General features: G+C 58.8%; 1 protein-coding gene across 2 annotated transcripts; it reads left to right on the forward strand.

Moving 5' to 3' along the window:
• On the forward strand, window positions 1-27346 carry SRC (SRC proto-oncogene, non-receptor tyrosine kinase). 2 transcript variants are annotated; one of them, XM_064391039.1, is made up of 13 exons: window positions 1-177; window positions 15625-15874; window positions 16034-16133; window positions 16581-16598; window positions 19779-19877; window positions 20620-20723; window positions 21906-22055; window positions 22320-22475; window positions 22637-22816; window positions 22897-22973; window positions 23348-23501; window positions 23637-23768; window positions 24112-27346. In XM_064391039.1, the coding sequence occupies exons 2-13, from the start codon at window positions 15634-15636 to the stop codon at window positions 24318-24320; spliced, it is 1620 nt and encodes a 539-aa protein (XP_064247109.1). In that variant the 5' UTR covers window positions 1-177; window positions 15625-15633; the 3' UTR covers window positions 24321-27346. The 2 variants fall into 2 exon arrangements, with proteins under 2 accessions (XP_064247109.1, XP_064247110.1); XM_064391040.1 differs by lacking the exon at window positions 16581-16598.

Consider the following 27346-nt stretch of genomic DNA (forward strand, 5'->3'; position numbering starts at 1 on the left):
TGCTGCTGCCGGCGGCGCGGCGCTGAGCCCGGCCCGGTGCGGGGCGGTGCGGGCACCGAGCGCGGCGGCGGCGGCGGCGGCGGGGGGCGGCGGCCGCGCCCCCGGCGCGGAGACAAAGCCGGGGCCGAGCGCTGGAGGCGAGCGGCGGGGCGGCCGCGCTGCGCGGACAGGCGGGAGGTGAGTGCCGGCGGCGGCGGGGGAACCGCGGAGCGGCTGCGGGCTCCGGCCGGGAGTGCCCGCGGTCCGGCACCGGATCCGGCCGGGGATGTCCCGGGTCCGGCCGTGGGGTCCGGCGGGGGATGCCCGCAGCGGGGACCGGCGGGGGGATGCCCGCAGTGGGATGCCCGCAGAGTCCGGCGGGTCGGCGGGGAGATGCCCGCGGTGGCGGGAGCGGGTTGTGGCTCCGATCGGGGATGCTGGCAGTTCGGCAGGGAGGCGATGGCTCCCGCCGAGCGTGCCCGGGCTGCCGTGGGGCAGCTGTGGGTCCGGCAGCGTGGGGTACCCGCAGCCTGGAGGGCTGGCGGCGGGTCCCCACAAGGATGCTGGCGGTGTGGCGCGGGGTGTCGGTGGGGCGGCTGTGGGTGCAGCGGGATGCACAAGGTCTGGTGGGTCAGCCGTGGGTCCGGCTGGGGGTGTCACTGCCTGGCGGGGCAGAGCTGGGGGCGCGGGGGGTCCGGCGGGGCGGCCCCGCCTGCCTGCAACTCCCCTTTGTTGTGCTCAGGGGCTGTGGGGGACCCCCGGGAGCGCAGGGCGGGGACAGCCGGGCTGTATGTAGGCCAGGACATGAAATATTCATCGCCCCCCTGCTTTGATGTCTCGTGATCCGCTTCCCTTGTTGTGTTTGTTCACCGGTGATTCTGGGGCCAGTGTCCAGCCTGCATGGACCTGGCAAGCCGTGCCCCTCGCCGTGCCCCTCGCCGTGCCCACCTGGCTCAGCTGCTGGGGGGCTGCAGAGCCCCGGCTTCTCCGATTTAAGACTTCATCCAGTCGGGAAGTTCCCCGTTGCAGCCTGGGCGATCCAACCCCCGTGTGTGGCTGCAAGTGGTGGCAGTGGCGTGTCCCCACTGTCACAGCCCCCAGTGCCATGGGAGAGCATCGTGGGTTTTGCCCTGAGCCGCTCGGGGGTCAGGATGAGGTTTTATCCTGCTCACTGCCCAGACAGGCTGTGCTGCACCCTGGAGCCACTTGGGATGGACACGGGAGGCAGCCTGCAGGGCTGAGGCTGCTGCCCAGGGCTGTGTGCATGGGGACAGGTGTGGTAGGGGGCTGGCATCTTGTGGCACCGATCCTGGCATGGTCCTCTCTGGTGCTGGGCATCATGTCTGTGCAGCCTCGTGTGAGACCTGCTGGACTGAGCTGGGATCTGCTCCACCTCCCTGTGTTTTGCTGGCCCTGCACAGTGCACTCCTCCCTGGTCCTTCCTCACCCCGGTGGCTGCTGTGGTGTGCCAGGGCTCAGCCCTGCACTCGGTGCCAGGAGGTGACTGTGGTCCTGGTCCCGGTCCCAGAGATGTTGAGCAGCAGCAAAGGCTGTAGGTGGCAGGGAGCAGGTTGTGCTGCCCTGTGTGTGCCATGGCCTGTCCTCCTGGCTCCCCAGAGGTGATGCAATGGAAGGGACACGATGTGACATGCAGCCAGGGGTCCCTCAGGACAGGGGCATTAGGAGCTGGGGACAGTGGAGGGTGCAGAGCTCAGGGCTCCCTGAGGTGAGCTCCTGCCTGTGCAGCAGGGACAGGGACAGGACAGCACATACCCAGCAGTGCTCTATGAAACTGAATGAAGGTGGTAACAAAAGACTTGATTTTTCTTTCTCCTGCCTGGCTGGTACTCCCAGAGGAGGAGGTGCTGGGGATCTTTGTTGCTCTCCTCTCAGCCGAGGAGATACCCACTGCCAGCATGACCAGTGCAAGAACCGAGTCGTGACAAACCTTCCCAAGATCCCACCATTAGTGATGGGAGTCCTTTTGTCCCTGCCAGACTTGGAGATGCCCCTCAGAACCCAGTGGCTCAACATGTGCCCAGGCCCCCTGTGCAGCAGGTGTTGGTCACACAGCCACAGGGCTGCCCGGGAAGGCATGAGGAGGGTGATGTGGAGGAAGACATCAGCAACCTTGCACTTTAAAGCAATATCCTTTCTGTCATTTTCACTGTTGGCACCTTTGCCATAGAGTTTGATCCTGGCTTACCTGTGCTAAGCCATCAGCTTCGGCTGGCTCCAGATCCACCCAGAGCAAAACCGTGGCACTCGGTGTCTGAGCTGTGTCTCTGTAATCATTAGCCAGTTAATGCTTATATATCAGGAAGGAACACCTTTGCTTAGGAGATCGAGGGTCAATTCTCACTTCCAAGCTTTGACCCGGGAGCAGCAGGGCAGGGGCTCCTCTAAACACCTCCTGGCTTCACCAAAGCAGCCCAAGACAGGGTTATTCATGGGCTACACAGCAGCAGCAGCGAAGGGGAGTCCAATGTTCCCTGTCTCGATCGTTAGTGGCCTTGCAGTGCTCCCTGTGTGATGGAGATGCCCTAATGATAGCTCTGCCCTTTAATGACTTTGTGCCAGAGTGATGGAAAATCAGGGAGGTTCCAGGGGGAGGCAGAAAGGGCCATCCCAGCCCCTGGCTGGGGAGCAGGGGGTGAGACGAGGGGAGTGCTGCAGTGACCAACCATGTGGAGGCTCTGCTGCAAAGACAAGAGGGTCCTTTTCTGCCTTGGTGGCATGAGGGGAGATCAGCGATCCTGAGACAGGGATGGCCTTTAGCAGCACGGGCAGCTCCTGCAAAGCAGCATCATTTCACTGGGCTCACAGAGGCAAGCAGGGGATGGACCATGGGGCTCCCGCACCTTCCAAATCCCATCTGCCTCTCCCTGTTACTGGTGTGGGATCCCGCCTGGCCTTTGAAGTCATCACAGAGCTAAACTCTTATTTAATGAGACCTGAAGGACTTGGTCCCCAACCTCTCATTTAAACAACCAGCAAATGCCTGTAAGATCTTGAAAGAGAAGAGGTAGGAGCGAGCAAGCAGCCTGCACCTCCTCCCAGCATGTCTGAGCAGGGGGGGACCCATGAGCATCCCTGGGACGAAGCACTGGGCTCCTGGCACGGCTGTGGGAAATTGGAAAGCCTATCTGAAGTGCTATTGTTTCCTGTGCTATTTTGCAGCTTGGTTTCCAACTTGTTTCTTTATCTCTTGGAACAATTTCCCATGTGAGCTCACTTCCGCATCTCGCCCCGAAGCCCGCCTGGAGATGTGTCCAGCGTGCATCCCCTCGGAAACAGCCTTGTCACACAGCAGCACAGCCCTGACCTCCCTGCAGAGGGGAGCCCTTCAGTGCCCTGCTGGAGAGCAGCTCGCTCCTGTGGATGGAAAGAGCCATCCATGCATAGCTGTTCCTGGGACAGGAGCGTGGATTGTCACTGTTTCCAGGCCAAGCTGCTCTTCCCGACTGCCTGGAGCTGTGGGTGGTGCAGTCCAGCTCCCCAGGGCTCGTGTCTTGCTGAAGTTTCCACCCATCAGCAGAAAACACGCCGTGTCACGGGGCTGTTTTAAAGCCTTTGGTTCCTCTTCACTTAAATGGGCAGCACACTGGGAGATGGTCCAGTACATCACAGAATCGTGGGATGTAAGGGATGTAAGGGACCTTAGAGCTCATCTAGTTCCAGTTCCCCTGATCATCTAGTTCCAGACTTGCCCAGAGTGTGCTTAGGAGGGGCACCCAGGCCCCCAGCTCAGTTCTGGGCTGGCACAGTGACCTTGGCACTGGCTGTGCTGGGAGCTGGTGCTGCTGTGCACATGGCTCCGCACACGCGCGCTTTGCAAAGAAAACCCTGAAACAGATTTCAGGAACAAATGTGGTTTGAACCTGGGCCAGGAACCAGGACCTGCAAATCTGCGTGTTGCGCTGACTTCCCTCCAGGCTATGGATCTGCTGGCTGCTCTCACTGGGAGCAGGGAGGGGTTTTTGAGGGCTGGGGGCTGGCCAGGCTGCCGGGGGCATCGGCCGCTGGGCAGGGCAGGGCTGGTCATTGATTTTAGCTCAGCCCTTAAACAAATCTGCCCCTTGACACCACGTCGTCTCAGTGGAGATGCAGCATCTGAAATATCCATAGGATGGCACGTGGGGTTGGTGGGCTTGTCTGGAGACATGTGGAGAACAGAACTGCCTGGGTGTTTAAAGTAAAACAAAAAGAAATGGGGCCCATGCGTAGCAAGCCTGGCCTCACCTCACAGCCATGGCCCCGTGCCAGGAGGGCACTGGGATGGCTTGGGTTCTGCAGCCTAGAGGGAATCCTTGGGACTTGGGCTGTGCTGTGGTTCTTTCCCTGTGCTGCAGGACTCAGAGGCTGGCCCTGAGCTTCCCAGCCCATGCTTGACCTGTTGTGGTCTCACTCCTGTGACTGTGAGGTTTTGGCTGGCCCTGAGCCCCCTGTGCTGAGGATGGATGGAGGGATGGATGGATGGATGGATGGGTGGATGGATGGATGGATGGATGGATGGATGGATGGATGGCAACCTGACTGTGTGCTGTGCAATAGCTTCCACGCAGTGCAGCTGCTCCCATCCTTCCTGACTGTGCTTGGCAGCCTTGGCCACCAAAAACCTGGGTAATGAGGGTAAAAGCCCATTGCTGCATTGCCCCTCCACCATGGGAGAGGTTAACAAGTCCAGCCTGTCCTGAGCAATGTGTCCCACTCCCACACCACACACCAGTTTGGGGGCAGCATGAGAGGGCCAGGTCAGTGCTAAATTGATCTTAAAAATATCTCACCTCAGGGCACCCTTTCACAGTAATTTGGGGTTGGAGGTGTAGCACTGTGCTGGGTTTCACTTCCCCACTTTGCTTTCCCACTGCATTCCTCAGTTTCCCCCAGGAGCACCTGAGGAGAAGCTGTCATTGGAGTTGGTGAGGTTTTACACAGAGTGTGTGCCTCAGTTTCCCCTCTCCCAGCCCCAGCTGCACTGCCCTACCCCTTGCACACACCATGGGTAAAGCCTCCCCTTAGGCAGGGCAAATAGAACCTGATTTCCATGAAGCACAAGCACCTTCCTCATCCTCATCCTCAGCTGCAGCCAGTGCCAGCAGCAGCAGCAGGGTCGGGCAGTGCTCTCTCTGGGCTTCCGATGTTCCGGGCTGAAGCATGTGCTTGCTGACTTGTGCAAAAAAAACTACACAGAAAGGCTCTTGGAGTCACTCCCTGCCCAGATGGGCCCTCTCCTTCCCCTGCCCGTGGGGCAAGTGCTGGTGGGGCCCTGCTGTGCTGGAAAGGGATTGGGAATCCCTGGAACAGCAGGAGGGAGCTTCCAGTGAGCAGCCTGCTGCATCAGGGGGTGAGATGGGATCAGGAGGGGTGCAGATGGAGCTGCAGGAGTCACTGTGAGCAGGGTGAGTTCTGTGCCCCAATGCCATGAGCAGCTGAGCTCAGAAGTGTGGGGTGGGGAGGCTCAGGCTGTGGGGCCAGGGTGTGTGGCTGGGGCTGGGCAAGGAGGGCAGCTGCCTGCCCACCTGGCTGCCTGCACGGGTGTGTGGGGTGTGCACGTGGGTGTGCACGCTCACCTGAGCCCTCTGGGGGGTTTGGGGGTGGGCACAGCTCTGGTGCTCCCGTGCTGTGGGCCAGGAGGGCTGTGCTGAGGGCACTGTGAGCCACAGGTGATGGGAAGCAGAGGAGACGCCCTTCGTCCCTTTGTCCCTGTGTCCCTTCAGTCTGTCCCTGCAGGATGAGCAGCACAAGCGAGGGCTGGAGAGATGCCATGGGAGGGTGCAAGGTCCACGTGTGTCCCTGGTCACATCCGCCTTGCCCATGGTCCATCTCTGCTCCCCACAACTGCAGAGCAGTGCCAGGGCTGTGCAGAGCCCAGCTCTGCTCCAGGAGTGACGGGGATAAAAGACACCAGCTCAGCATTTTTCTTTGTTTTTCATCTGCTCAGGTTGTTGATAGTGAGCACCATCAGGGGCTGCACCTCCCAGCTGGATCCTCTCTGGCATGAGCATCCCACTCACCCAGGAGCAGCTGGCAATCCAACACAGCATTTTGGGTTTGGAAAAGCTTTTTGGGGCTGGCTGATCTCCCTTTGCCCCTCAGGACCCTCCCTGGTTGCTTCCTCTGACACATCCTGAGCCATCCTTTGTTTTGGTGGTGCAGATGGGAGTGGCTGTGGGGACCAGCATCTCTCAGGGCTCTGTTGCCAGTGATGTCTGGGTGTTCCAAGGCCAGAGGCACAGTCCATGCTGGGATCACTCATATGGGACCTGCTCCCAGTCCCATCCATGCCCACAGAGGTGAAAGGAGTCCAGTGTGCCCTGCTGGAGGCTGACCCTGATCATCCAGCCCTGACCTGCAGCCACATGTGGCATGTGTACATGAGGGCTGGTGGCCCCAGGGCTCCCCAGAGCATGAGGCTTGTGTTGGACATATGCCCCAAAGTCCAAAGAAACCAGGAAAATGATCAGCATAAATTTGATAAATTTGCACTGTGGGATCCTGCTTGTTTATTTGAAAATGTTCAGGGGTCTGCAAAGTGGGAAAGGTTTGAAATCTGTGACAGAAGAGCCTTGGCCTCTGCTGGGCTTGTCCTTCATCCCCTCCCATTGCAGTGAACCCCAGATGTGTCCTGCCAAGTCCCTGTGGCTCCAGCTGGGAGAGGGGCAATCCCCAGCTCCATGGGTTGTGTCAAGGGTGCACATACCCACATACCCTCCCCACATTTTCTCTTTTTTTCCCTATGAGTGTTTCAGTTCCTGTTCCATGCCAGGAGGGCTGTGGGAGGTTTGCTGCCACGGGGGTCCTGCAGGACCCCTCAGCAGGGCTGCTGGGGCTGGGGCTTTGCTCCTGGAGGGCCACTGGAGCCCTGGGAGCTCCTTGCCTGGCTGGACTGGATGGGCTGGTTTCTCTGAAAGTGGAAATGTTTTAGCAGTGACGCCAGCGTGGCCAGGGGTGGTTGTAACTTGCTCAGATGTGGAGCTTTTCTGCCTCCCGCGTTCCTTGCCCCCTTCCTCCCCCTGCCCTGCAGATTTGCTGCCTGCCTGCGCTGCTGTCTCGCCCGGGTCAGAATTGGGTGTGTCAGCCCTGAGGCCACGCAGACGCAGGTGGCACCGCTGTTTTGTCCGGATCTGAGACACCTGTGAGTCACAGCAGCCTCCTTCTGCCACCTGCCCCTTCCCCCGGAGCCGGGCAGGGCACGGGGTGGGCTGGCTGCTGCCACAGCCATCCCCCAGAGCCCCGGGGTGCATGTTCACTTCCAGAAAGCAGAAGGAAACCACATTTCCTGGAGCCTGAGGCTGCCTGTGCAGGGAGAGGCGCTGCAGAAATGGGGAACAGAAATCACCCCTCCTCCTCCTCCAAGGGCCAGCTCGTGTCACCAGGTCTCCATCACCCCCTCCAGCAGGCCAGTCCCTTGTCCTGGTTCTTTGCCTGGATGGGAACAGCAGGGCTGTGATGGGCCACAGGGAACTGGAGGATTAAGTGGCTGGCAGTGGGAGCTCAGAGGTGCCAGCATGCCCAGGGGCCAGTGTTACAAGGGCACATTTTGAGGAGTGCTGAGCCACAGGGCTGCTTTGGGGAAGCATTGCCCCATGGCTCCAGGCAGTCCTGGTGGCCAAGAGCTCCAGCTCCTAGTGCCATTCCAGCTCAGCATCAGGGTTTCCCTGCCCAGCATTGTCTCTTCCCAGCCCCACGGGCACTCCTGCCCTTGGAAGCATTTCCTTTCAGTTTCCTTCTCCTGGACTTGGCAGGAGGAGAGCGGTGCCCTCATCACCTGCCTGGGAGAAGCCAGCTCAGGTTAACGCAGGCCAAGGGCTTTGTGTGCCTTGGAAAGCATTTGCTGGAGCTGGTTGGGCAATTCCTGGCTTTGGCTGGTGTCCTGATGGGAATGCTGGAAGTGCAGGCTTGAGTCAGGCTGGGAGGTACTGGGAGGCATCCCTGCTCTGAGCCGGAGCACAGCCAGGCTGCACAGCACCCAGCCAGCTCTGAGCAGCTCCTGCTGGGGATCCCACCACCCCTCCAGTCCCTGCTGGACCACCCTCAGGGTGAGAAAGCTTTGTTTTCCCTTCTGTAATTGTTGGATGCCCTTACAGAAAGGATTCACCCACACAGATCCAAAGATGGTCCCTGCCGGTCCCCAGGCCTGCTGCAGTGCAGTGACAGGGATGTGACAAGGTGTGGCAATGGCCACCTTCCCTCCTCACACCTCTCAGTGGAGAAAAGGCTTAAAACAGAGTGCTCAGCTCAGCAGCAGCAAGCTCGACTTGCAGCACATTCCGCTTCCTGCATCCAGCTGCTGGCTTTGTTTCAGGGAGATAAGCCTTGTGGCTTTCTCTGCCAGCCTCATGCAGGGTGGTGCTTGGGGGTGCCCGGTGTAGGGATGCCCCTGTTTTGCTGGTTTTGGGGTGCTGTGAGGGTAGGGGGCACAGCCTGCAGCTCTCTGTGCCCCTGATGTTGGCAGAGCCACTGCCCATCGCCCCAGCAAGCCAAGATCTGCCTGTGGAGGGGCTGACCCTGTGATGGCTGGGAGACCTCAAGCTCCCTACATGCTCCAGTGTGCTTGCTTGGAGTTTCCCAGTTTCTTGGCCACAGGAACATCCAGAATGTACTTGTGTGCTTCTCAGGGTTTGTTTTGGTCTTTCAGACTCCCTGTTTTGACATGTCTTTACAGAGGCATTTTGCATTGCTCCTGACCGTGCTCTCCCCCATGCTTAGGGGGAGTGAATTTGGATGGTTGATCTAATTATCCTTTCCCCTTTTGTGACACACTGGCCTCTGCTGTCTTGGGCTGTGGAGCTTTAATTAAGATGGTCTTAATTTTAACGGGAGTTGACAGGGCCAGAGAGGAGGAGTTGGGACTTATATCTGTGGGGAGTGTGTAGCTGGGCCCCTGCACAGCAGCTGCACTGCCCTCCCTACTCCAGCCACTCTTTCATCTGGAAGAGCTCTCCATCAACTGGGGAGCCAGGGGAAGGCTGGACTGCCTTGGCTCAGATGCCTGCATCATGCTGTTACTGGGTGAAGCAGAGATCAGGACTGGGGACACCTGCCTGTGACTGCCCCTGGCTGGAGCTGAGAGATGAAATGAGCATCCCTGCATTGTTCCTCCTGTTTTAGGAATCAGTGCAGGTGAGAAATGAGTGTCCTTGTGGAGGAGAAGGGCTGCAGGCACAAGGCAGATGTGTCCTCACTGCTTCAGCCAGGCAGGGACAGGGTCTGCAGCATCACACCCCACTTGTGGGGCTGGGGCAGCAGCTCCCCCTTTTCACAGCTCCTGGGACTCCTTGCAGTGGGGCTGGTCCCAGCCTGGCAGAGACGAGCCTGTGTTCCCTGTGCTGTACTGAGCACAGCCTGATGGCACGGGCAGGGGACAGGGACTGTCCCTGGCTGGACACAGAGACTGAGTGTTCGGGTGGCACAGGGGATGCTGGGCTGAGCACAGTCCCCAAAGCACCGGGGCTGTGCTGCTGCTTGCTGGCCCCCAGCTGGGATGCTTGCCGTGGGAAAGGGCAAAACCAGGAGCATCCCCGGGGACAGAGGGGGAAACTGTCCTGTGAGCATATCCGGGGCTGTGCATCCTACTCACTTGTGGGGAGGGAGCAGACAGCAAAGCAGGGAAGGGGACAGGGTACCACCTTAAGATGATTAAAAGACACCTCGATGATTAAAAGACCACCTCGATGCCATGGCAATGGCAGCACTGACCAAGCTGGGACTGCACCCACAGCACTGACCCTGCTCTGTGGGGGCAACGTGGCAGGGGCAGCACTGCTGCCACTTCGTGCCACCCAGGCAGGGGGACACAAAGTGCCCTTTGGCTGCCTCCAGCCTGGGAGCTCTGCTTTAATGCCCCCCTTGCAGTGATCCTGCAGGGATCTGCCCCGGCTGGCCGTGCTGGGAGGGGGCTGGCTGTGCTCCAGGGGGATGGAGGGGCTGGCTGTGTTTGGCTGCTCGGTGCCTCTCCCTGTCCCCGCTGCCATGGGCTGGTGCCGCCAGGCTGCTTTGTCTCGCCCGCCGTCCCGCACGCTTCATTTTTCAGTCTGCTGTGAGACAGTTGCCGTGATGGATCTCAGCGGGCTCTGCGAGCCGAGGACACGGCTCAGCTCGTCTCCTCCATCAGCGGCTGGGTGCTGGTGCTCCCAGCCCCGCTCCCCCGGCAGCGCTGCTCGGCCCCGGCTCTGGAGCGGCTCCAAGGACGGTGCCTTCATTGCCAGGGATGCTTCCCTCCCCAAAGCTCCGTGCCTGGTGTTGGGCCCCAGCTTGTCGCGGCATTTCCCAAGGTTTCTGCCTCTGCTGTGTTTTGTCTGCTCCCAATCAGTGTCTTTTGTTGGTGTCCTCGCGGAGGCACGAGGATAAGATCGCTTCCCCCGCGCTGCCAGCCTGCCCGCGCCACGGCCATTGCATCCTTGAGCGATCCAGGCGCGGACTCGCCCGGGGCTGCCGCCTCCCCTCGCTGCCACAGCATCTCTCCTCGGGGAGGTAGGGCACAGCATGGAGCCTTTCCCTGCCACCCAACCTGCCAGTGAATTTTTGGGGGGAGGCAGCCTGGAGCTGGGTGTTGGGCGGCCCAGGTGGCGTTTCCAGTACCGTGATGTGATCCGAGCTGAGGTGTGCAGCCGAGTGTGCTTCATTGGTAATTGCCTTTGGAGAGGGTAGGACTGGGCTGGCCTCTCCTTGCTGGGCCTCTGCCCCGGGCACATTGGGTGGCTGAGCTCAGCCTGGCATGCCCCCTCTGTCTGGGGAGGAGTGGAGGCCGGGCAGACCCCAAGTGCAGAGCCAGCAGCACAGGAGATGGGTGGGGATGGCAGTGCTGGCGTGGTCTGAGCCTGGCTGTGGCCGTGCTGCTGAGGATGGCACCCTGCTGCCAAGCGAGCAGCAGGGCAGTGCCAGGTTGTGCCAGGGAGTGCCAGGCTGCTGCCACAGCAGCCACCTTCAGCCACCAAACAGCCAAATCTGTCAGCATGAGGTTGCTAGTGCATCCATCCACCCTTCCCCATCAGCAGACCTGGCACCTGGCACATGCTGACCCCAGGCTGAGGCATATTTGGATTTTCCTCGTGGCATTTTTGGCTCTTTTCGGTCTAATCATTGTTGTGGCCCATGTCACAGCATGCCTGGGTAGCAGGGACACGGGCACCACGTGTGTACGTGGCACAGCTTTATTTGTATGTGCTGCAGCCTGGAGTTGGGGCTGCGGCTTCCCCCTGCATCCCGCTGTGCAATCATTGCCAGCCAGTATTTGTCAAGTACAAATTACAAACCATTCAACGTCTTAAAGAGCTGTCAGTCAGCTCCCACTCATTATCCTAATCAAATGCACTAAAAATAGTGACAAAACTTATTAGCAGGGGGAAGGGGAGGCCATGAAAACAAACCTGCGGTGGGGCACGGCCCCTGCATGCAGACACTGGGATATTCCCCTTATATGAGGTGTGAAAGCCGGGATGGTGCCCTTGGATGAGGGGTGAAACCTGCGCTCCAGCTGGGACAGGAGCCTGGTGGGATCCTGCCTGCGGCCTTGAAGTGGGGTCTGAATCCCGTCTGTGCAGGAGCAGGAGCCCCTCGGGCTAAAGCAGGGCTGGTTGGAGGGAGAATTTCCTTTGTAGAAGAAGGAGCAGTTCCTGCAGGAGCTGAGGCTGGGAAAGGGTGGCAAAGCCAGGTGAGGGGCTGCCCTGGCTCTGCGGGGACATTCCCTGCCCTGCTTTCTGAGCTGCTGCTGCTGACTAGGGTCACACTTGTGACAGAAAACCGTCCTTTTTGAAAAATTTAGCTAAAATACGCTTTTCTGGATGAGGCAGGGCTTAAGCAGCACAGGTTGCTCCCATACCTTGTGCTCGGTTTGTGCATTTTTCTCGGCTCTTGGAGCAGGTGACTCATCCCGGGGGACGAGGTCTCTGCTTGGTGGCCGACCGTGCCGTGCCGTGCCGTGCCGTGCCGTGCCGTGCCGTGCCGTGCCGCAGGCCGCGGCTGTCCGGAGATGGAGCAGCAGGGCTGGAAATGCCGGTGTGGCTGGGGGAACCGGCTTTGCTTTTCCCCTGAACAATCCCTTGCTGGGCTGGGGGTGCCTCTGCTCCCCTTCCCTCTGGGGCATGGCTTGGGGCGGCTCCAGCCGCCTGCTCCCCCATCCCCGGCAGGATCAGAGCAGCGGTGTGAGCCGGAGGGATGCCGAGGAGGAGGAGGAGGATGCAGGCAGCCCTGGGCCGTGGCGGGGTCAGGGGGTGTCGGGGGCTGGGGGCTGCCGCGGTGCTGCCGCTCCCTGTCCCCGAGGCTGCGGCGGGAGCTGAGCTGCGCTCCCCAGCCCGCTGCAGGGCTGTAGCCGAAAGCAGCGCTAGGACATCGCCGGCGGCCCGGGCAGCGGGGACCGGGCTGCTTTGCCTTCGGGGGGCTCGGGGCGCTGTGCCGGCCCGGAGCATCCCGGGCTTGGCCCGGGCGGCACGGCCGGGGCCCCGCTGCTCCTGCCGTGCCCGCGGTGGTTGTGCTGTGCCGCTGGCAGTGCCCCCCGAGCGGAAGGCAGGGGTTCCTGCAGGCTGCGACGTGCCCGGGCTGCTAATCTCCGCCGCAGGAAAGCTGCCTGGCGAGCGCAGGGAGCGCTGGCCGTGCTCCAGCCCGCGGCACAAGCCCTGCCGGGGGGAGAGGGGCAGTCCTGCTGGAAGGCAAGGCCCTGGCCGGGATGGGGAGCGATGCTGAGCCCCCATCCCAGCACTGTCAGCTGTGAAAAGCACGGCAGCAGGGCAGAATCCCACCGGGCATCAGCCAGGCTGCCCTGGCTGGGTGCGGGTGGTGCCCAGCATCCCTGCAGCCTGCTGCGTGTGGAAATGCTGTATTTATTAGACATAAACTCATTAGACATACACACAGCATAGCTCCTGGCAATGGGTGTTTTTTGCAGTCTGGCTGCTGTCCCACAGCTCCCAGTGAGGCTGCTGGGGTGTGCTGGGAGCCGCCACACTTCCCCCTCTGCCCTTTGACTCCAGGTGGGGAGGGTTCATTGGCAGCTGTGCCCGAGGCAGGGGGGTCTCTCCCTGTGCCTCCCGAGGACCTGAGTGCACAGCACATTCCTGCTGTCATTAATCACTCCTTTGCCAGGCTCTTACACAACCCTGCGTCCTCCCAGGGCAATCTGCACCCTTTCCTTTCCGGCTGCCAAGGCGGTGTGGGAGCTGCAAGGGTTTCCTCAGGCCCCTCTCCTCCCTGGGGACAGGTGCAGGGCCACAGGGCTAAAGCCACATGGCCGTGCAGGCTGAGTTTCCTGGGACTCAGAGTGGGGATGGTGCGAGGCTGCCAGTGCCCCTGGGCACGGTTTGGGATTGCCAGGCTGTGTTCTGTATGGCCAGATTGAAGTCAGTGTGTAGGTATTCAGATGCAGAGCAACAGGGGAGTGTGGCTCTGCAGCCCCTTCCCCAGAGAGCTGTGGGCTCGTGCCTCCTCCTCCTCTTCCTCCTCCATGCTTGGCTCTTGCACCAAAGCCCTGCCAGAGCATCGTGTCCCAGTGACAGCAGATCCAGCAGAGCCCTTGCCTGGGAGCGTCAGACCCCCAGAGCAGGGTGGGAGCTCTGCCTGCCCAAACTGCTGCGTGAGGAGGGATGAACTCACAGTTCATGGTGTTGCTGGCCAGGACACGCCTGGAAGTTGCACATCCTGTGCCCACAGGTTCGCAGGTGTCAGGGTGAGGACTCCCCTGTTTTGGGGAAGTGCCTGGGGGATCCCCTGTCCTTTCTCTGCTTCTATCTAATCTCTGGGCACATTGACTGTTTTCTACCTTAATTTCCTCATCACACTGAGAAATAATTTTCTGACCCAGGCTCAGAAAATGTGCTTGGGGGACACTTGTGTCCCCAGAGTGCAGCTAAACCCACCTCCCTGGCTGGGGTGTTTTCCTGCCTGGGGAAGTGCTGCTTCCAGGGGAAACTCTGAGCAGCTGTACTCTTGCTCACTGTCCCGTGGGGAGTCACAAGCCACACGGTCACAGCCCTGCCATGCTCCCACTTTTCTCCCTGCACTGCCACTGGCATCCCGGGAGCCCCGGCGGGTGCCAGAGCCCCGGGCAGAGGTGAGCAAGGGGCTGGCTGGGGACAGGGAGGTGGGGGCTCCTTGTCGTCACTCCTCAGGTCTTGCTCTCCCCTACTGCATCGAGCTTTTAAAGTGCATTTATTTATGGACAGATTCCTTCCCCTTGGCTGCAGGATCTGCCTCTGGATTGCCAGCAGTGACCATTTGCAAGTCCAAAGCTTTTATGTGACCCTTATTTGCTCTGAGACCCCCAAAGCCTGGCACAGATATGGGTGAACTGAGTCCTGTGGCAGACAGAGGCATGGGCCCTCCTCATCACCTGCATCCACAGGAGGAAGGACAGCTCTGCTGCCCGCTGGAGTGGCTGTGGAGTCATACCCAGCACAAAAAAAATCAGTTTATTACATTTCCCAAACCATGGCAGGATCTGAGCCTGCCGGCATGGGTCACACAAGGACACTGCTGGTCCTCTGTGCAGTGTGGGAGCTGGAAAGCAGGAGATGGAAACTGTGTCTTTTGGGAAATAAGCCCTGATAGTCAGTCAGAGGCCTTGCTGTGGGAGGGGAGCTGAGGGGAACAGGGAGCAGCTTGTGCCTGGCACCCCTAAGCTTTCCCACAGCAAGAGCCAAGGCTTTGCCCCAGTGACACTGGGGCTGTGCAGGCTGCTGGGGCTGCCCACGGCACTGGGGGGCTCAGCCTGAGCTTCTCTCCAAAGCTGGGCTAGAAAAACCCTCTGCTGGGTGAGGCTGAGCCCCCCAAAGCCTCACGGATGGCTGTGTCCAGGTCTGCACCCTGTGGGCAGCAGCTGCCTCCCCTGCTGCTTCCCTGCTTGTTTTCTTATCAGAGAAAAGATTCTCTCCTCCCTGCTTGTCTCCACCTCCCTTTTCCCTCCTGCCATGCATGATCTAGCCTAAATATTTCCTTCCATAGCTTCAGGACACTGCTGGGTATCCTGCCATCTTTAGAGACTGCAAATAATTCCCTGCCTTCATTTATGTCATTACCTTGAAGGTATTTATAGAGTGTGGTCTTGAGTGGAAAGGAAGGCTATATATAATCTATTTGACTATATATAAAGGCGAGATCCCTTGGTCCTTAGCTGCAAACTGTCTGAAACTGCTCCTGATTTAAACTTTTATCCTGTTGGCTGCGTGCTTTGGACTTCAAAGGTCCATCTTCAGTACTTTAATCCCCATCCTGGTAGAAACTCATGTGTAGGAGAAAACACGTGGGGACTGAGCTGTGTCCCACAGCCTGGCCCCAGAGCTGCCACAGTCTCAGCACAGCCCAGGTTCCACGCTCAGCATCTTTGCTCTGCACTCCCACGGCTCAGCGTGCTTCCCTCTGCTCCCAAAGCACGCCCTGGCAGTTTCACTGGCTGCTCTGGCCACACAGGAGGTGTCTCCATGCTAATGAGGGGCAGTGGTATCCCAGGGCAAGGGCAGGATGGCCAGACTGCCCAGCAGCTGCTGCTTGAACAGACTCCAGAGGTTGTTTCGTTTCCTGGTGGGCAGGCATCTGTCACTCCAGCCCTGGGCAACAACTTCTTATTAACGATAATAACTACAACAATAAAAATTAAAAAAATAATAAAAAAATAATAATAATAATGATAGAAGGCCTCTGTGTGTCCTCCAGCCCGGGACCATGGGGAGCAGCAAGAGCAAGCCCAAAGACCCCAGCCAGCGCCGGCGCAGCCTGGAGCCCACGGAGAACACCCACCATGGGGGTTTCCCAGCCTCGCAGACACCCAGCAAGGCGGCTGCTCCCGACGCCCACCGCACCCCCAGCCGCTCCTTCGGGACCATGGCTGCTGAATCCAAGCTCTTTGGGGGCTTCAACACCTCTGACACCGTCACCTCGCCGCAGCGTGCCGGGGCGCTGGCTGGTCCGTGGGGCTGGGGCTCGCCGGGGTGGGGTCGGGCTGGGTTTGTGTCCAGCTTCTTGGGGTTTGGGTTTTTGAGGGGCTCTGGGCTTGGGGGAGAATCAGCCAGTGGGAGGAGAGTGTCCCTGTGGCCGTGCCCCTCCTGAGTGCTCTTTGTCACAGGGGGAGTCACCACCTTCGTTGCCCTCTACGACTACGAGTCCCGCACGGAGACAGACTTGTCCTTCAAGAAGGGAGAGCGCCTGCAGATCGTCAACAACACGTGAGTGTCCCTGCAGCCAAGCCCACGGGCTGAGCTGTCGCCTCTGCCCCTCCTGTGGAGCCCCCAGCCCAGCCTGCAGGACCAGCTGTCCCAGGGGTGGGCGCTCAGAGGGATGTGCCAAAATGCACACGGACACAGTGACTTGTCCAGGGACACTGACACTGAGAGCAGTCATTTGCCTGCTTCCTCATCCTCCTGACCCTGCTGCTGGTCGCTGTGGCCTCACAGCCTTGTCACCAAGCCATGTCCCCTCTTTGCTGACCATTCTGTGCCCTCCAGCACAGAGCCACGTCCCCACCAGTCCCATCCCCATCCATGCTCAGCTCCCTCTTGTTAGGCTGGACACATCCCTCAGCTCCATGGGTGCTTTTCCCTGTGCTTGTACGCTGTCTCTGGTCTCAGCTTCTCTCTTGACTCTTCTTTCTCTCCCTCCATGCTGTCGTTTAGGAGAAAAGTGGATGTCAGGTGTGTATTGCACATTCTTACTGTTATTATAAATGACCTAAATGATCAAAGCCTGTCTGCTGCCCACTTGAGGGCAGATTGGATGGAGCAGGGCTGGGAGGAGATGGTTTCCAGATGGTTTTGTGGTTGGTTGCATTTGTCCTCTCTGAGTGACCAGAGCAGAGCAGGGAGTCCCTTCCCGTGCTGGGGAAATGTTCCATCCAGGGCTGTGTCTGCACCTGGGAGCTCTGAACCCATCCCCTTTCCTTGTCCATGTGTGGCTCCCCTCTGCACTTTCTTTCCAGCTGGCTCTTCACTCCCCCCTGCCCTTTGCATTTTTCTTTTGCATTTTTTAATTTTATTTTTATATTTCATGAGTGGCTCTGGTGATTCAAGTATTTCCTCAGGGGTCTGACCCCCTGGTTTGCTCCCCATCCATCGCGTGCAGGGCAGCATGGCCAGCTGGAAGATGCTCCCAAAAGTGATCCTGTACTAACCCCATGTGTGGTCTGTCCTGACAGGAGGCACACACAGTCCAGAGCCTGGCTGGCAGAGCCAATGTCCCCAGTGTCCCCAGCTAAGGAGCTGCCACAGGGTCCTGAGGGTCTGCAGCTCCTGCTCCCCCTGCACTGCTGCTTCCAACCTGGGCACCCAAAACAGCAAAGCCAAAGGGTGGAAAGACAAGGGAACATCCCAGGAGTGAGATTTCTCCTGCAGTGCTTGGGCAGTGTGACACAAACAGTTTTCAATCTGATCCTTGTTCTCGTTGTTCCAGTGCTGTTTATTAATGGTGATTTGTTTCATCTGTGAAGTCTGGGATGTGCAGCGTTTCAACATTGCAGGAAAAGCCTGAATTTGGGAGTTTTGGTGCTTCTTAATTTAAGTCTCAGCAGTGTGTGAGCCCCATGCTTGAGTTCTGCTTCCTGGCTATTGCAAAGTGAGCTCTGCCTGTGGAGGTGCAGATCAGGCCCATATATGAGGGGTTTATCTTTTCACCTTTTATCAGTTCTGGGGGTTTCACACTTTTTTTTCCCTCTACTGCTATTTGTCAAAGGCTCAGTCAGAGGGAAGGCTCAGCCTCTGCTGGGCTCTGCAGCATCCTGGGGAGCAAAGGGCTTTTTTTGGTGACACAGTGCTTTGGTGGAGGGTGCAGGATGTAGCTGCCAACATTCCTGGTGCCTGTGTGGGTGAGATGTCCACAGGGACAGAGGTGGTGGAGGAAGTTGGGCGTTTGTGCAGTGCTCAGGGGTGAATCACTCTTCTCAGTGACCTCCCAGAGACGCTCACACAGTCTGGGAACAGCTCAGGCTGCTGCACTTTGGGGACAGCAGCAGACAGATGTGTGATGTCCCCTTCCTCTGGGGGAAGGGGACTTATGTTCAGCCCAGGAAGGACTGGCAGGTGCTGGGCACAGGGGAGCCCATGGCCAGGGTGGCTTTGCAGGTTTTGGCTGTCCTGACGGGGCTGGGGTTGCTCAGGGTGGGATGAGAAGCCTCCACATGGCTCACCTCCCTGCTCTGGGCCATCCTACCAACCCAGCCAGTGCAGAAAGGCTCTTGTGGTACCATTTCCAGTGGGAAGAAGTCTCCTCCCAGCCAGCAGGCAGCCAGCTGGGTTGTGGTGGGATATTTTGGGTAAGATTGTGCAGGGAATTGTTGAGATGCTTTGTTTTGATGATGATTATTATTATTATTTTTTTCCCCACTGAGACATTTTTGGAATAGTTTGTTTTACTGAATTCCCAGCTTGCAGCCCAAGCTGGAATAAAGCCACAAGTCAAAAGCTGGGCATTTTTCAAGCAGATGTTTACTATGGTGCTGTGGGAAAGGAGCCCAAGCAGCCTCCTGTCCCCTCCAGAGCCACCTCAGTAAAGGTGACTGGGGCAGCAGCCCTGGCTGAGGAGCACAAGCTGCCTGCCACGAGGTGTGTTGGGGCTGGAAGAAGCTAAAATGTCATCCAGGGCTGCTGTGAGGCTGTTCCAGGGGCAGAGCCCAGCTCTGTGAGTAGGAAAAGATGCCTGGAAGGTTCCCACCATCCCCACCAAGTGACACCATCACAGGGAGCTGGGGGCTGTGTCTGGGTTATCCCAAAAACATCACTGGTTTAGCTGGGAAAAGCACAGGTCACAAGCAGCTGGTGAGTCTGGAGCAAGGACAGAGGTTCACACGTCTGCAGGGTCAGGGATGGGGCTGCATGTGGCCTGGTGTTCCTTGTAGTGGTGGCTGAGGTTATTGGTGTTTTTCTGTAGCTTGTTTGTGGAGGTTGTCCTGCCAAGTTCCTGTATCCTTACGGGGCTGTTCCCACGAAGCTGCACTTTTCCCGTAGCCTCGTCTCCCTTGTGGTCAGGATGAATTCAGTGGCTGTCTTTGATGGGCAAGAAGATGCAGGTGGTGGGAGGAAAAGCCCTGCTGTCCACAGGAAGGGGAAGCCACCTCCTGCCGTCCTCTTGTTCTCTATTTGTTGTCCTTTCCAGCCCCGTCCGGAGCAGGAGCCGGCGGGAAGGAGGGCAGAGCATCCTCCGGCTCCTGGGGACGTGCCCGTGCCCGGGGCAGCAGGGCTGGCTGCTGGCTCAGCCGGGTTTTAGGGACAAGCAGCCTCACTCGTGGCTGTGCAGCACAGCCCTCGCTGGGGCAGCAGGAGGCTCAGCCGTGCAGGGCTGTGGCTGGGACATGAGCCATGCACAGATCCCGCTGCACCCAGCAGGACACCACCGACGGGCAGGGCTCAGCCCCTGCCCGAACCTGCAGCCTGTGTTTAACTAACTCCCTCGGGTTCTCCTGGTTCCTTTTCCAATCGCTGCCATCATTCTGTCGCTGCTCCTCTTTTCCTGTCCCTCCCCTTGCCTGCTGCTCCCTGCTGCCAGGACCCCAGTGCCTCCCAGGCTCCAGCCAGAAACCCTTCCCATTCAGGAGGCTCCAAAGGTGCTTTGGCTTGCTGGCTGCCCTGCCTGATTCGGGTTTCAAGCATTCCCTGTTGGATGGGTGGCCCCAGGAGCCGGAGCTCACCAGACAGAGGCAGGGCAGGGGCTGGCAGCAGGAGCTCTCAGGCTGGGGTCTGGCTGTGGGGCTGGGGGCTGCAGGGCTGCACCTTTTCCCAGTGGGGCTCTGTGCTGGCTCATCCTGCCCCGGTGCCTGTGGGCGGGTGAGGGGCTGGCTGGGGGGCTCCTGGCTTCACACTGAGTGTGTTTTGGTTCTCTTGCAGGGAAGGTGACTGGTGGCTGGCTCATTCCCTCACTACAGGACAGACGGGCTACATCCCCAGTAACTATGTCGCACCCTCAGACTCCATCCAGGCTGAAGAGTAATTGCCATCTTTTAGACAGTTTATAGACAAGTGATAGCAAACACACCCGAGCACTCCCCCTCCACCCCTGCCCTGCTCCTGGGAGAAGCCTCCAAACCCTCTGGGTTTTTCCTTTTTGTTAGTTTTCCCCTCTGAATGTGCAAACCAGCCTTTCTTTAAGGCCATGAGTGCAGTGCTGCAGCGTGCTTGCGTGGTGGAGGGTGTGTGGTGGCACAGCAGGGCTGTGGGTGCTTTTGCTCTGGTTTTTACGGGGAGCCTGCAGAAAAGGCTCCAGGGAGATCTCATTGCAGCCTTCCAGAACTTAAAGGGGATTCTAAAAAAATAGAGAGGTGTTCTACATGGGCAGAGAGGCCTGTGAAAGGATAAGGGGAATGTTTTTAAACTAAAAGAGGAAAGATTTAGATTAGATGTTAGGGAAAAATTCTTTACCTGGTACATGGTGAGACACTGGCACAGGTTGCCCAGTGTGGCTGCCCCATCCCTGGCAGTGCTCAAGGCCAGTTTGGATGGGGCTTTGACCAACCTGGTCTAGTTGAAGGTGTGGCAGGAAGGTTCCCCTGTGGCAGGGAGGTGATGCCCAGCCCAGGCTGTATGGGATGTGGCACACTCGAGGTGCCTGAGCCCAGACACAGCCCCTGTCTCCCAAACCTGCAGTGGGTGGGCCAGGGCTGAGCCCCCTGCTTGGGCAGGCGGTGGAGGGGGTGGTGCCAGGGGCTGAGGCAGTGCCTTTGTCCTGCAGGTGGTATTTTGGGAAGATCACTCGCCGGGAGTCCGAGCGGCTGCTGCTGAACCCCGAAAACCCCCGAGGGACCTTCCTGGTCCGGGAGAGTGAGACCACGAAAGGTGAGCAGGGCTGGGGGCCTGGAGGAGACCCTCTCCGGGGGTGTGGGGGTACCCTGAGTCCCCTCAGTGTCTGCTGCTGGTCCCCAGGGAGCCAGTGCTGACGTGGCCCTCACACCCCAGTGACATGCCTGTGCCAAAGGCACTGTGACACCACTGAGCCCGTGGGCTGGAGGGATGTGGCCACTTCTCTCCCACCACTGCCCACCCAGGGGGTGCCCTTCTCAGAGGTGGTTCAGCTCAAGGCACGGAGGAAGCCAGGGGTCTCACCAACTCTGGCAAGACCACCAGGCAGGATGGTCTCTTTTCCTGGTTTTTATTTTTTTGTTGTTGGTTTATTTGGCTGGGTTTTTTTATACCCCCAAATAGATGGGGTTTTTGTTTTCTCCTGGTCCCTGTATAGTGACAAAATTTTGAACACAAAATCTTGAGCACGTGTTTCCTGGGCAGCCAGGCTGAGGGAATGATGACCTTTAGTCCTTTCAAGTCTGACACTTCTGAATGTGTGAGTTGTGATCTTTGAGGTTTGACTGCCTGAGGATGTTTCTTACCTGGTTTAGTTTGGCTCCAAATGCACCTTTGAGAAAGACTCCTTTCTGGTTTTATGCCTTGAACTTATCACTATTTGTTTTATTCTGATGGAATCAGCTTCTTCAAGCGGCAGCATAAATCTTGCCCTCTGCTCTGTGTGGCCCCAGCAACATTGTTCTCATGTGGGCAGAGCAGAGCCAGCATCCTGAAGTGATGCCTATGGTGGGACTTGTGCAGGAGGGAACTGTGCCCACCAGCCCCTTAGCTCCTCCCTGAGGCACTGAGGAGTTGTTGGTCAGCAGCTCCCCCAGCCTGGCTCTGCCTGCTCCTCTCCCCTTGTTAGCACGTCCCATAGGAAGGGTGCTGCCAGAGCTGCTGTGCAAGAGAGGGCAGCTGGAGGTTGTGATGGTGTGGCATGGCTGAAGCTGGGGGATGTGTGCCATTCCTCCCTGGCACCTGGTGCCAGCTGGTGCAGCCAGGAGCTGCTCCCCATCCTGTGCTTTTGGGTGAAGGCAGCGCCTCCGTGCCCAGTCCTGCCTCCCCCATGCAGTGGGGAGGATTCCTGCTCCCAGTCCTGCTCCCACCCACAGTGGGACCCCATGGGGGGCACCCACCCATGGCACATCCCCTGCAGCCCCTCTGTCCTGCCCACAGGTGCCTACTGCCTCTCCGTGTCTGACTTTGACAACGCCAAGGGGCTCAACGTGAAGCACTACAAGATCCGCAAGCTGGACAGCGGTGGCTTCTACATCACCTCCCGCACCCAGTTCAACAGCCTGCAGCAGCTGGTGGCCTACTACTCCAGTGGGTAGCCATGTGGGTCCCCTTGGGGTCTGGCTGGCACCCTGGGTGCTGTCCCTGCCCTCGCTGCAGGGGGGGTGCTGCTGGAGGCACCAAAGCAGCTGTGTGGGACCGTGGTGAAAAGCTGGGGTTCAGGGCAGAGGGTGAGGGTTTGGGTGTGGGTCCCCAGGGTGGGGAGATGTACATTTTACAGGAAAGCTGTGGGATAAGGACATTGCATGGCTAAGTACCCAGTTGTCACCCTGCTGTTGTCCCTTCCCATGCCAGAACATGCTGATGGCCTGTGCCACCGTCTCACCAACATCTGCCCCACGTCCAAGCCCCAGACCCAAGGCCTTGCCAAGGATGCCTGGGAAATCCCCCGGGAATCGCTGCGGCTGGAGGTCAAGCTGGGACAGGGCTGCTTCGGAGAGGTGTGGATGGGTAAGGACCATTCCCACCCTGCTGTCCCCTCCGTGTCGCCACCTGCATCCTGTCCCCCACCTTTCCAGATGCCTGGAGCTGGTGGTGGGGTAGGGAGCAGGGAAGGGACACAGCTCCCCTGCCCCACACGTGTGTCCTGAGCAGTGTGTCCTGTGCCCCAGGGACCTGGAATGGCACCACTCGGGTGGCCATCAAGACACTGAAGCCTGGCACCATGTCCCCAGAGGCCTTCCTGCAGGAAGCCCAGGTCATGAAGAAGCTCCGGCACGAGAAGCTGGTTCAGCTCTACGCTGTGGTGTCAGAGGAGCCCATTTACATTGTCACTGAGTACATGAGCAAGGGTGAGCAGGGGAGGGACACCGAGGGGGCAGCTGAGGGGCCCTGCTCCTCTGGATTGCTCTCACCATGGTCTTCCTCACAGGGAGCCTCCTGGACTTCCTGAAGGGTGAGATGGGCAAGTACCTGCGGCTGCCCCAGCTCGTGGATATGGCTGCTCAGGTGGGTTTGCACATCCCTGGGCCTCCTGCATTCCTGGTGGGGGTGCTGGCTGCCTGAGCCCCTCACTGGGCTGAGGTGGCTGTCACTGGTCAGGCACTGGGGTGCTCTGCAGCCTCGCTTGGGTGGGTGCCACTGCTGGCTCTCAGCCCGGAGCGGGGTTGCACTCTGGGACCATCATTTTGCCCATTCCTGTTGCTGCCAGCTCTCCCTGGCCAGCAAACCCAAGTCTGCATGGCATTTCTTGAGCAGCTGGTGTTTGCCACACCTCAGCTGGGTCCCACTGCAGGCCTGCTCCCCTCAGTGGTGCCAGGCCCTCCCTGGGGACCCTCATGTCATGCTGTCAGCCACAGTGCCTCACGTGCTGGTCCCCACAGATCGCATCGGGCATGGCCTATGTGGAGAGGATGAACTATGTCCACCGGGACCTGCGGGCAGCCAACATCCTGGTGGGGGAGAACCTGGTGTGCAAAGTGGCTGATTTTGGCTTGGCACGACTCATCGAGGACAACGAGTACACGGCTCGGCAAGGTGCGTGCCCAGGGCTGCTGGCACCGGAGCAATGGCCACTGCTGCCACGGTGTGTTGTGCCTGGAGCCAGCACGTGGCTCTGGTTGCACGGGGGCCCTGGGGGCACTCACCCCCCTCACCCTGCTCTCCATCCAGGTGCAAAGTTCCCCATCAAGTGGACGGCCCCTGAAGCAGCTCTGTACGGCAGGTTTACCATCAAGTCAGACGTCTGGTCCTTTGGCATCCTCTTGACCGAGCTGACCACCAAGGGCAGAGTGCCATACCCAGGTGAGGGCTGGCACTTGCTGGCACAGGCCCTGTCCCCATTGTGGTGCCCAGCACCAGCTGTCCATGCTCAGTGCTTGCCCTGAGCTGCCTCTTCCCAGGTTGGATCCTGCCCCACCAGGGTGAGCAGATATTGGCCAGGATGCAGCATCCCAGGCACCCTGTCCTGCTCTAGTCCCTGAGCAAGGTGACAGGGACAAGTGCTGCTAGGCCAGGGGTCCCTCTCTCCCTGGGTCACTGGGATTGCCCCTAAGGCAGGTCCTGGCACAGCACCGTGGTGTCCCCTCGGGGACAGGCAGGGTGCAGGCCTGGCTCTGATCAGTGCCGTGTCTCTGGCCGCTCGCAGGGATGGTGAACCGGGAGGTGCTGGACCAGGTGGAGCGGGGGTACCGCATGCCCTGCCCGCCCGAGTGCCCCGAGTCCCTGCACGACCTCATGTGCCAGTGCTGGCGGAAGGACCCCGAGGAGAGGCCCACCTTCGAGTACCTGCAGGCTTTCCTGGAGGACTACTTCACCTCGACAGAGCCCCAGTACCAGCCTGGAGAGAACCTATAGACGTGGGGCTCCTCCTGGCACCAGGGACACTGCTGTGCTCACCATGGGGCACCGAGGGCTGGCCTCCCCAGCCAGGGGCTGTGTTTGTGGAGCAGCCCTGGAGCAGGACAGGGCACTGTCTCCAGATGCAGCCAGGGGAGCCCCTGGGTTCCCCCATCGCTCATTAAGACTTGTGGCCCGTGTTTAACGAAGCGGCGCTGTTCTGCTGGCGAGAGGAGCCTGTGGGCACCAACAGAGCCAGCTCAGGAGGGCAAGCAGAGCATCTCCTGCCAAGAGACTTGGGTTTTGGGAGACTTTTTCCCCCCACAGCTCTGGGGTGAGCCAGGAGGATTTGAGGGACAGCATCACCCCACCTCAGACACACGGTCCCAGTCTCCTGCAACCCCTTTCTAAATCAGCACAAATTTCCCTGCCCCTTCACCCTCCCCACCATCTCCCTCTTGGCTCCAGCTCTCCCGAGGGTGCTGGCAGAGATGTTTTGCCACAGGGATGTCACAATTCCAGGCTGGCTTGAATGGGGTGATGTGCCAGGGTGGTGGTGGCAGCATGGGATGACAGTAGAATTCTGGTGGTCTCTCTGGCCTCACCATGACCTTAAGGGCTGGTGGGTTCTGGGACTCTGGAATGTGACAGCTCCAGGCTCTGGTGACCAACACTGTCCCGTCGGAGCACCCAAGCACACAATCAAATCTTCCAGCTATGTCTGTTCCCCCAAGGGACACATCTTTCCTCTCTGGGGAGCAGGACTGGGGATACCAGCAGAGCCCTTACCCTGCAGTCCTTTGTCTCACCACATGTTCCAGGTCTTCCAGCCAGACCCTTGGGAAGTACCCCCCAGCCGCCCTCCCCAGCTCTGCCACCAGCTCTCCCACCAGCAGAGTCCCCTGGGCTGGCCCTGCCACCAAATCCAGTGCCACTGTGGTGCTTGGGTGCATGGCCCATGTCATGTTCTGGCTGAGGGAATGTTTTGGAGGAAGTACTCGACTTTCACAGATGGTTTTGTCCACCTGGTATGTTTTTAGCTGCCTTCCCTCTCCCCATTGTGTCTCAGCTTCCAGGCAGCAGTCCCCATGCAGCATCCCCAGCCACATTCCCCCTCTGGAAGTGCTGTGCCACCTTTGCATCCTCATCTCCCCTCTGGCCCCTCCCAAAGGCCTCAGCTGTGGGTGGCTATTCCTGCCCAGCTTTGTCCCACACACATCCTGGGCTGATCCCTGGTGTTGGCAAGGTGAGGCTCATCCCCTGCCCTCTCCCACCCAGCACCTGCTTGTACATAACCCCTGAGTGGTCCCTGCACCGTCCCAGACCTTGGCTTCATTGCATGTGTCGGTTTTCCCTCTCCTGTGGCTGTACCCAGCTGGAATCCCTTCACCATGGTGGTTCACAAAGCTTCACTCCTTCACCTCCTGGGTCCCAGAGACCCTTGCTCAGAGAGACCTGGGGGTCTTCAGATGCTCTCCTGGAGCACAGAGGGTTGGGGCTTGGGGGATGCTGTGGGGCAGGGGTGCTGGAGGGAAGGACTTGGAGAGGGGAGCCAGTGGCTGTGTCCTCCTCTCAGACCTCAGGCTGTCTGTGCCTCCCCATCTCCTTTGGGATGGTGTTTGCCTCTGGCACAGCCTCCTTGCAGGCAGCAGACCCAACCCACCCCTCACCAGCCCCTGCCATGGAGCCAGTGTCCTACAAAAGCTGGGTGGGAGCCAAGCATGGGCAGGAGGTGGCCAAAAGCCCTGCCCCAGGTCCCCAGCAGAGCAGGACCCAGGCAAGCCACTGCCTCTCACTCACTCTCTCACTCACTCCCACAGTGCCCTGGTGTGGTCTGACCCAGCCACTTATTAATGAACCAAGTACATGCTTGGTTGTTTGGTGGCTCCTTTTTTAATAGTAAAACTTTTAAAATCAGTTTGAACAGGCTCTTCAGCAGTATGGAGAGAACATGCTAGCTTGAAGAGCAGCAGCTGGATAATGAATTTTTTTTTATTATTTTGGGAGTTGGAGCCTTTTCTCCCCCCCCTTCCTTTCCTAGCAGGTTTGCTGTGTTGGCATTTCTGCATTTGGGCAGGGACTCCCCAAACCTCAGTGGGTCTTCCCATGTGTGCAGCCTTTTGGGATGGGCAGCTGCCACAGACACCCTGTCCCATGGAAGCTGTTCCAAGGGGTGGCTTGTGCCATAGCTCTGCCTGAATTATACAAATCCCTAGCCCTGGGAGAAACCTTTTGCAGCTGTAACACGTGGAAGCCAGATTTGGTCTGGAAGCTGGGAAGAGAGAAGGCAAGCACAAGTGTTAAGGTTTGGCCTTTGGTTGTCAGGCACGTGCAGGGCCATGGTGCAGCAGGACAGGAGGGCCAGTGCAGCCTCTGGCTCTTCAGAGACCGAAGGTGCAAGGAGCACCCCGGGAGGGCTGAATTCCCTCAGGCTTTCAGCAAGAGCTGGTGAAGGAGATGTGCTGGGGACACTTCAGGGCAGAAGGCAGTAAGGCAATCCCAGAGAAGCCCTCCTCCACGGGGCTGTGTGTCCACATGTCCGTGTGTCCATCTGTGTTCCAGTGCTTGTGGTGGGACCCAGCGTCACCGGAGTCACCAGCATGACCTGGGGGCCCTGGGAGTGCAGAGCTTCCCTCCATCACTCTGTCTGCCAATTTACTTTTTAAGCCAATAAACTCCAGAGGGGAGCCCCCACCTAAGGATGCTCTTTGGCTTCCTGGGTCCATAAAACCCTACAAGTCATTCTCCTCTGCTGTTACCATTTTTTACACAGTCTTTTGTAAGATCTCCAACTGACTATGCAGAGAATGTGTGGATCTGTGTCTCTCTCCCCAGCTCCCCTCACTTCTTCACTTGCCTTTTTCAGTGTCTCAGTAAAATATTTAGCTTTTTTTTTTTTTGATAATAATATGACTTCGGAAAAAAACCTGAAAAGGTCCAGCTTTTTGGGTGGTGGGGGGGGTGGAGATGCTTTGAAACTCTAACGTTGATGTAAATACTTTGCTATTTGATAATTAAATACAAACAGACCTCACAAAACAGAA

Source organism: Passer domesticus, chromosome 16 (genome assembly GCF_036417665.1).
Source record: "Passer domesticus isolate bPasDom1 chromosome 16, bPasDom1.hap1, whole genome shotgun sequence".
Classification (NCBI taxonomy): domain Eukaryota; kingdom Metazoa; phylum Chordata; class Aves; order Passeriformes; family Passeridae; genus Passer; species Passer domesticus.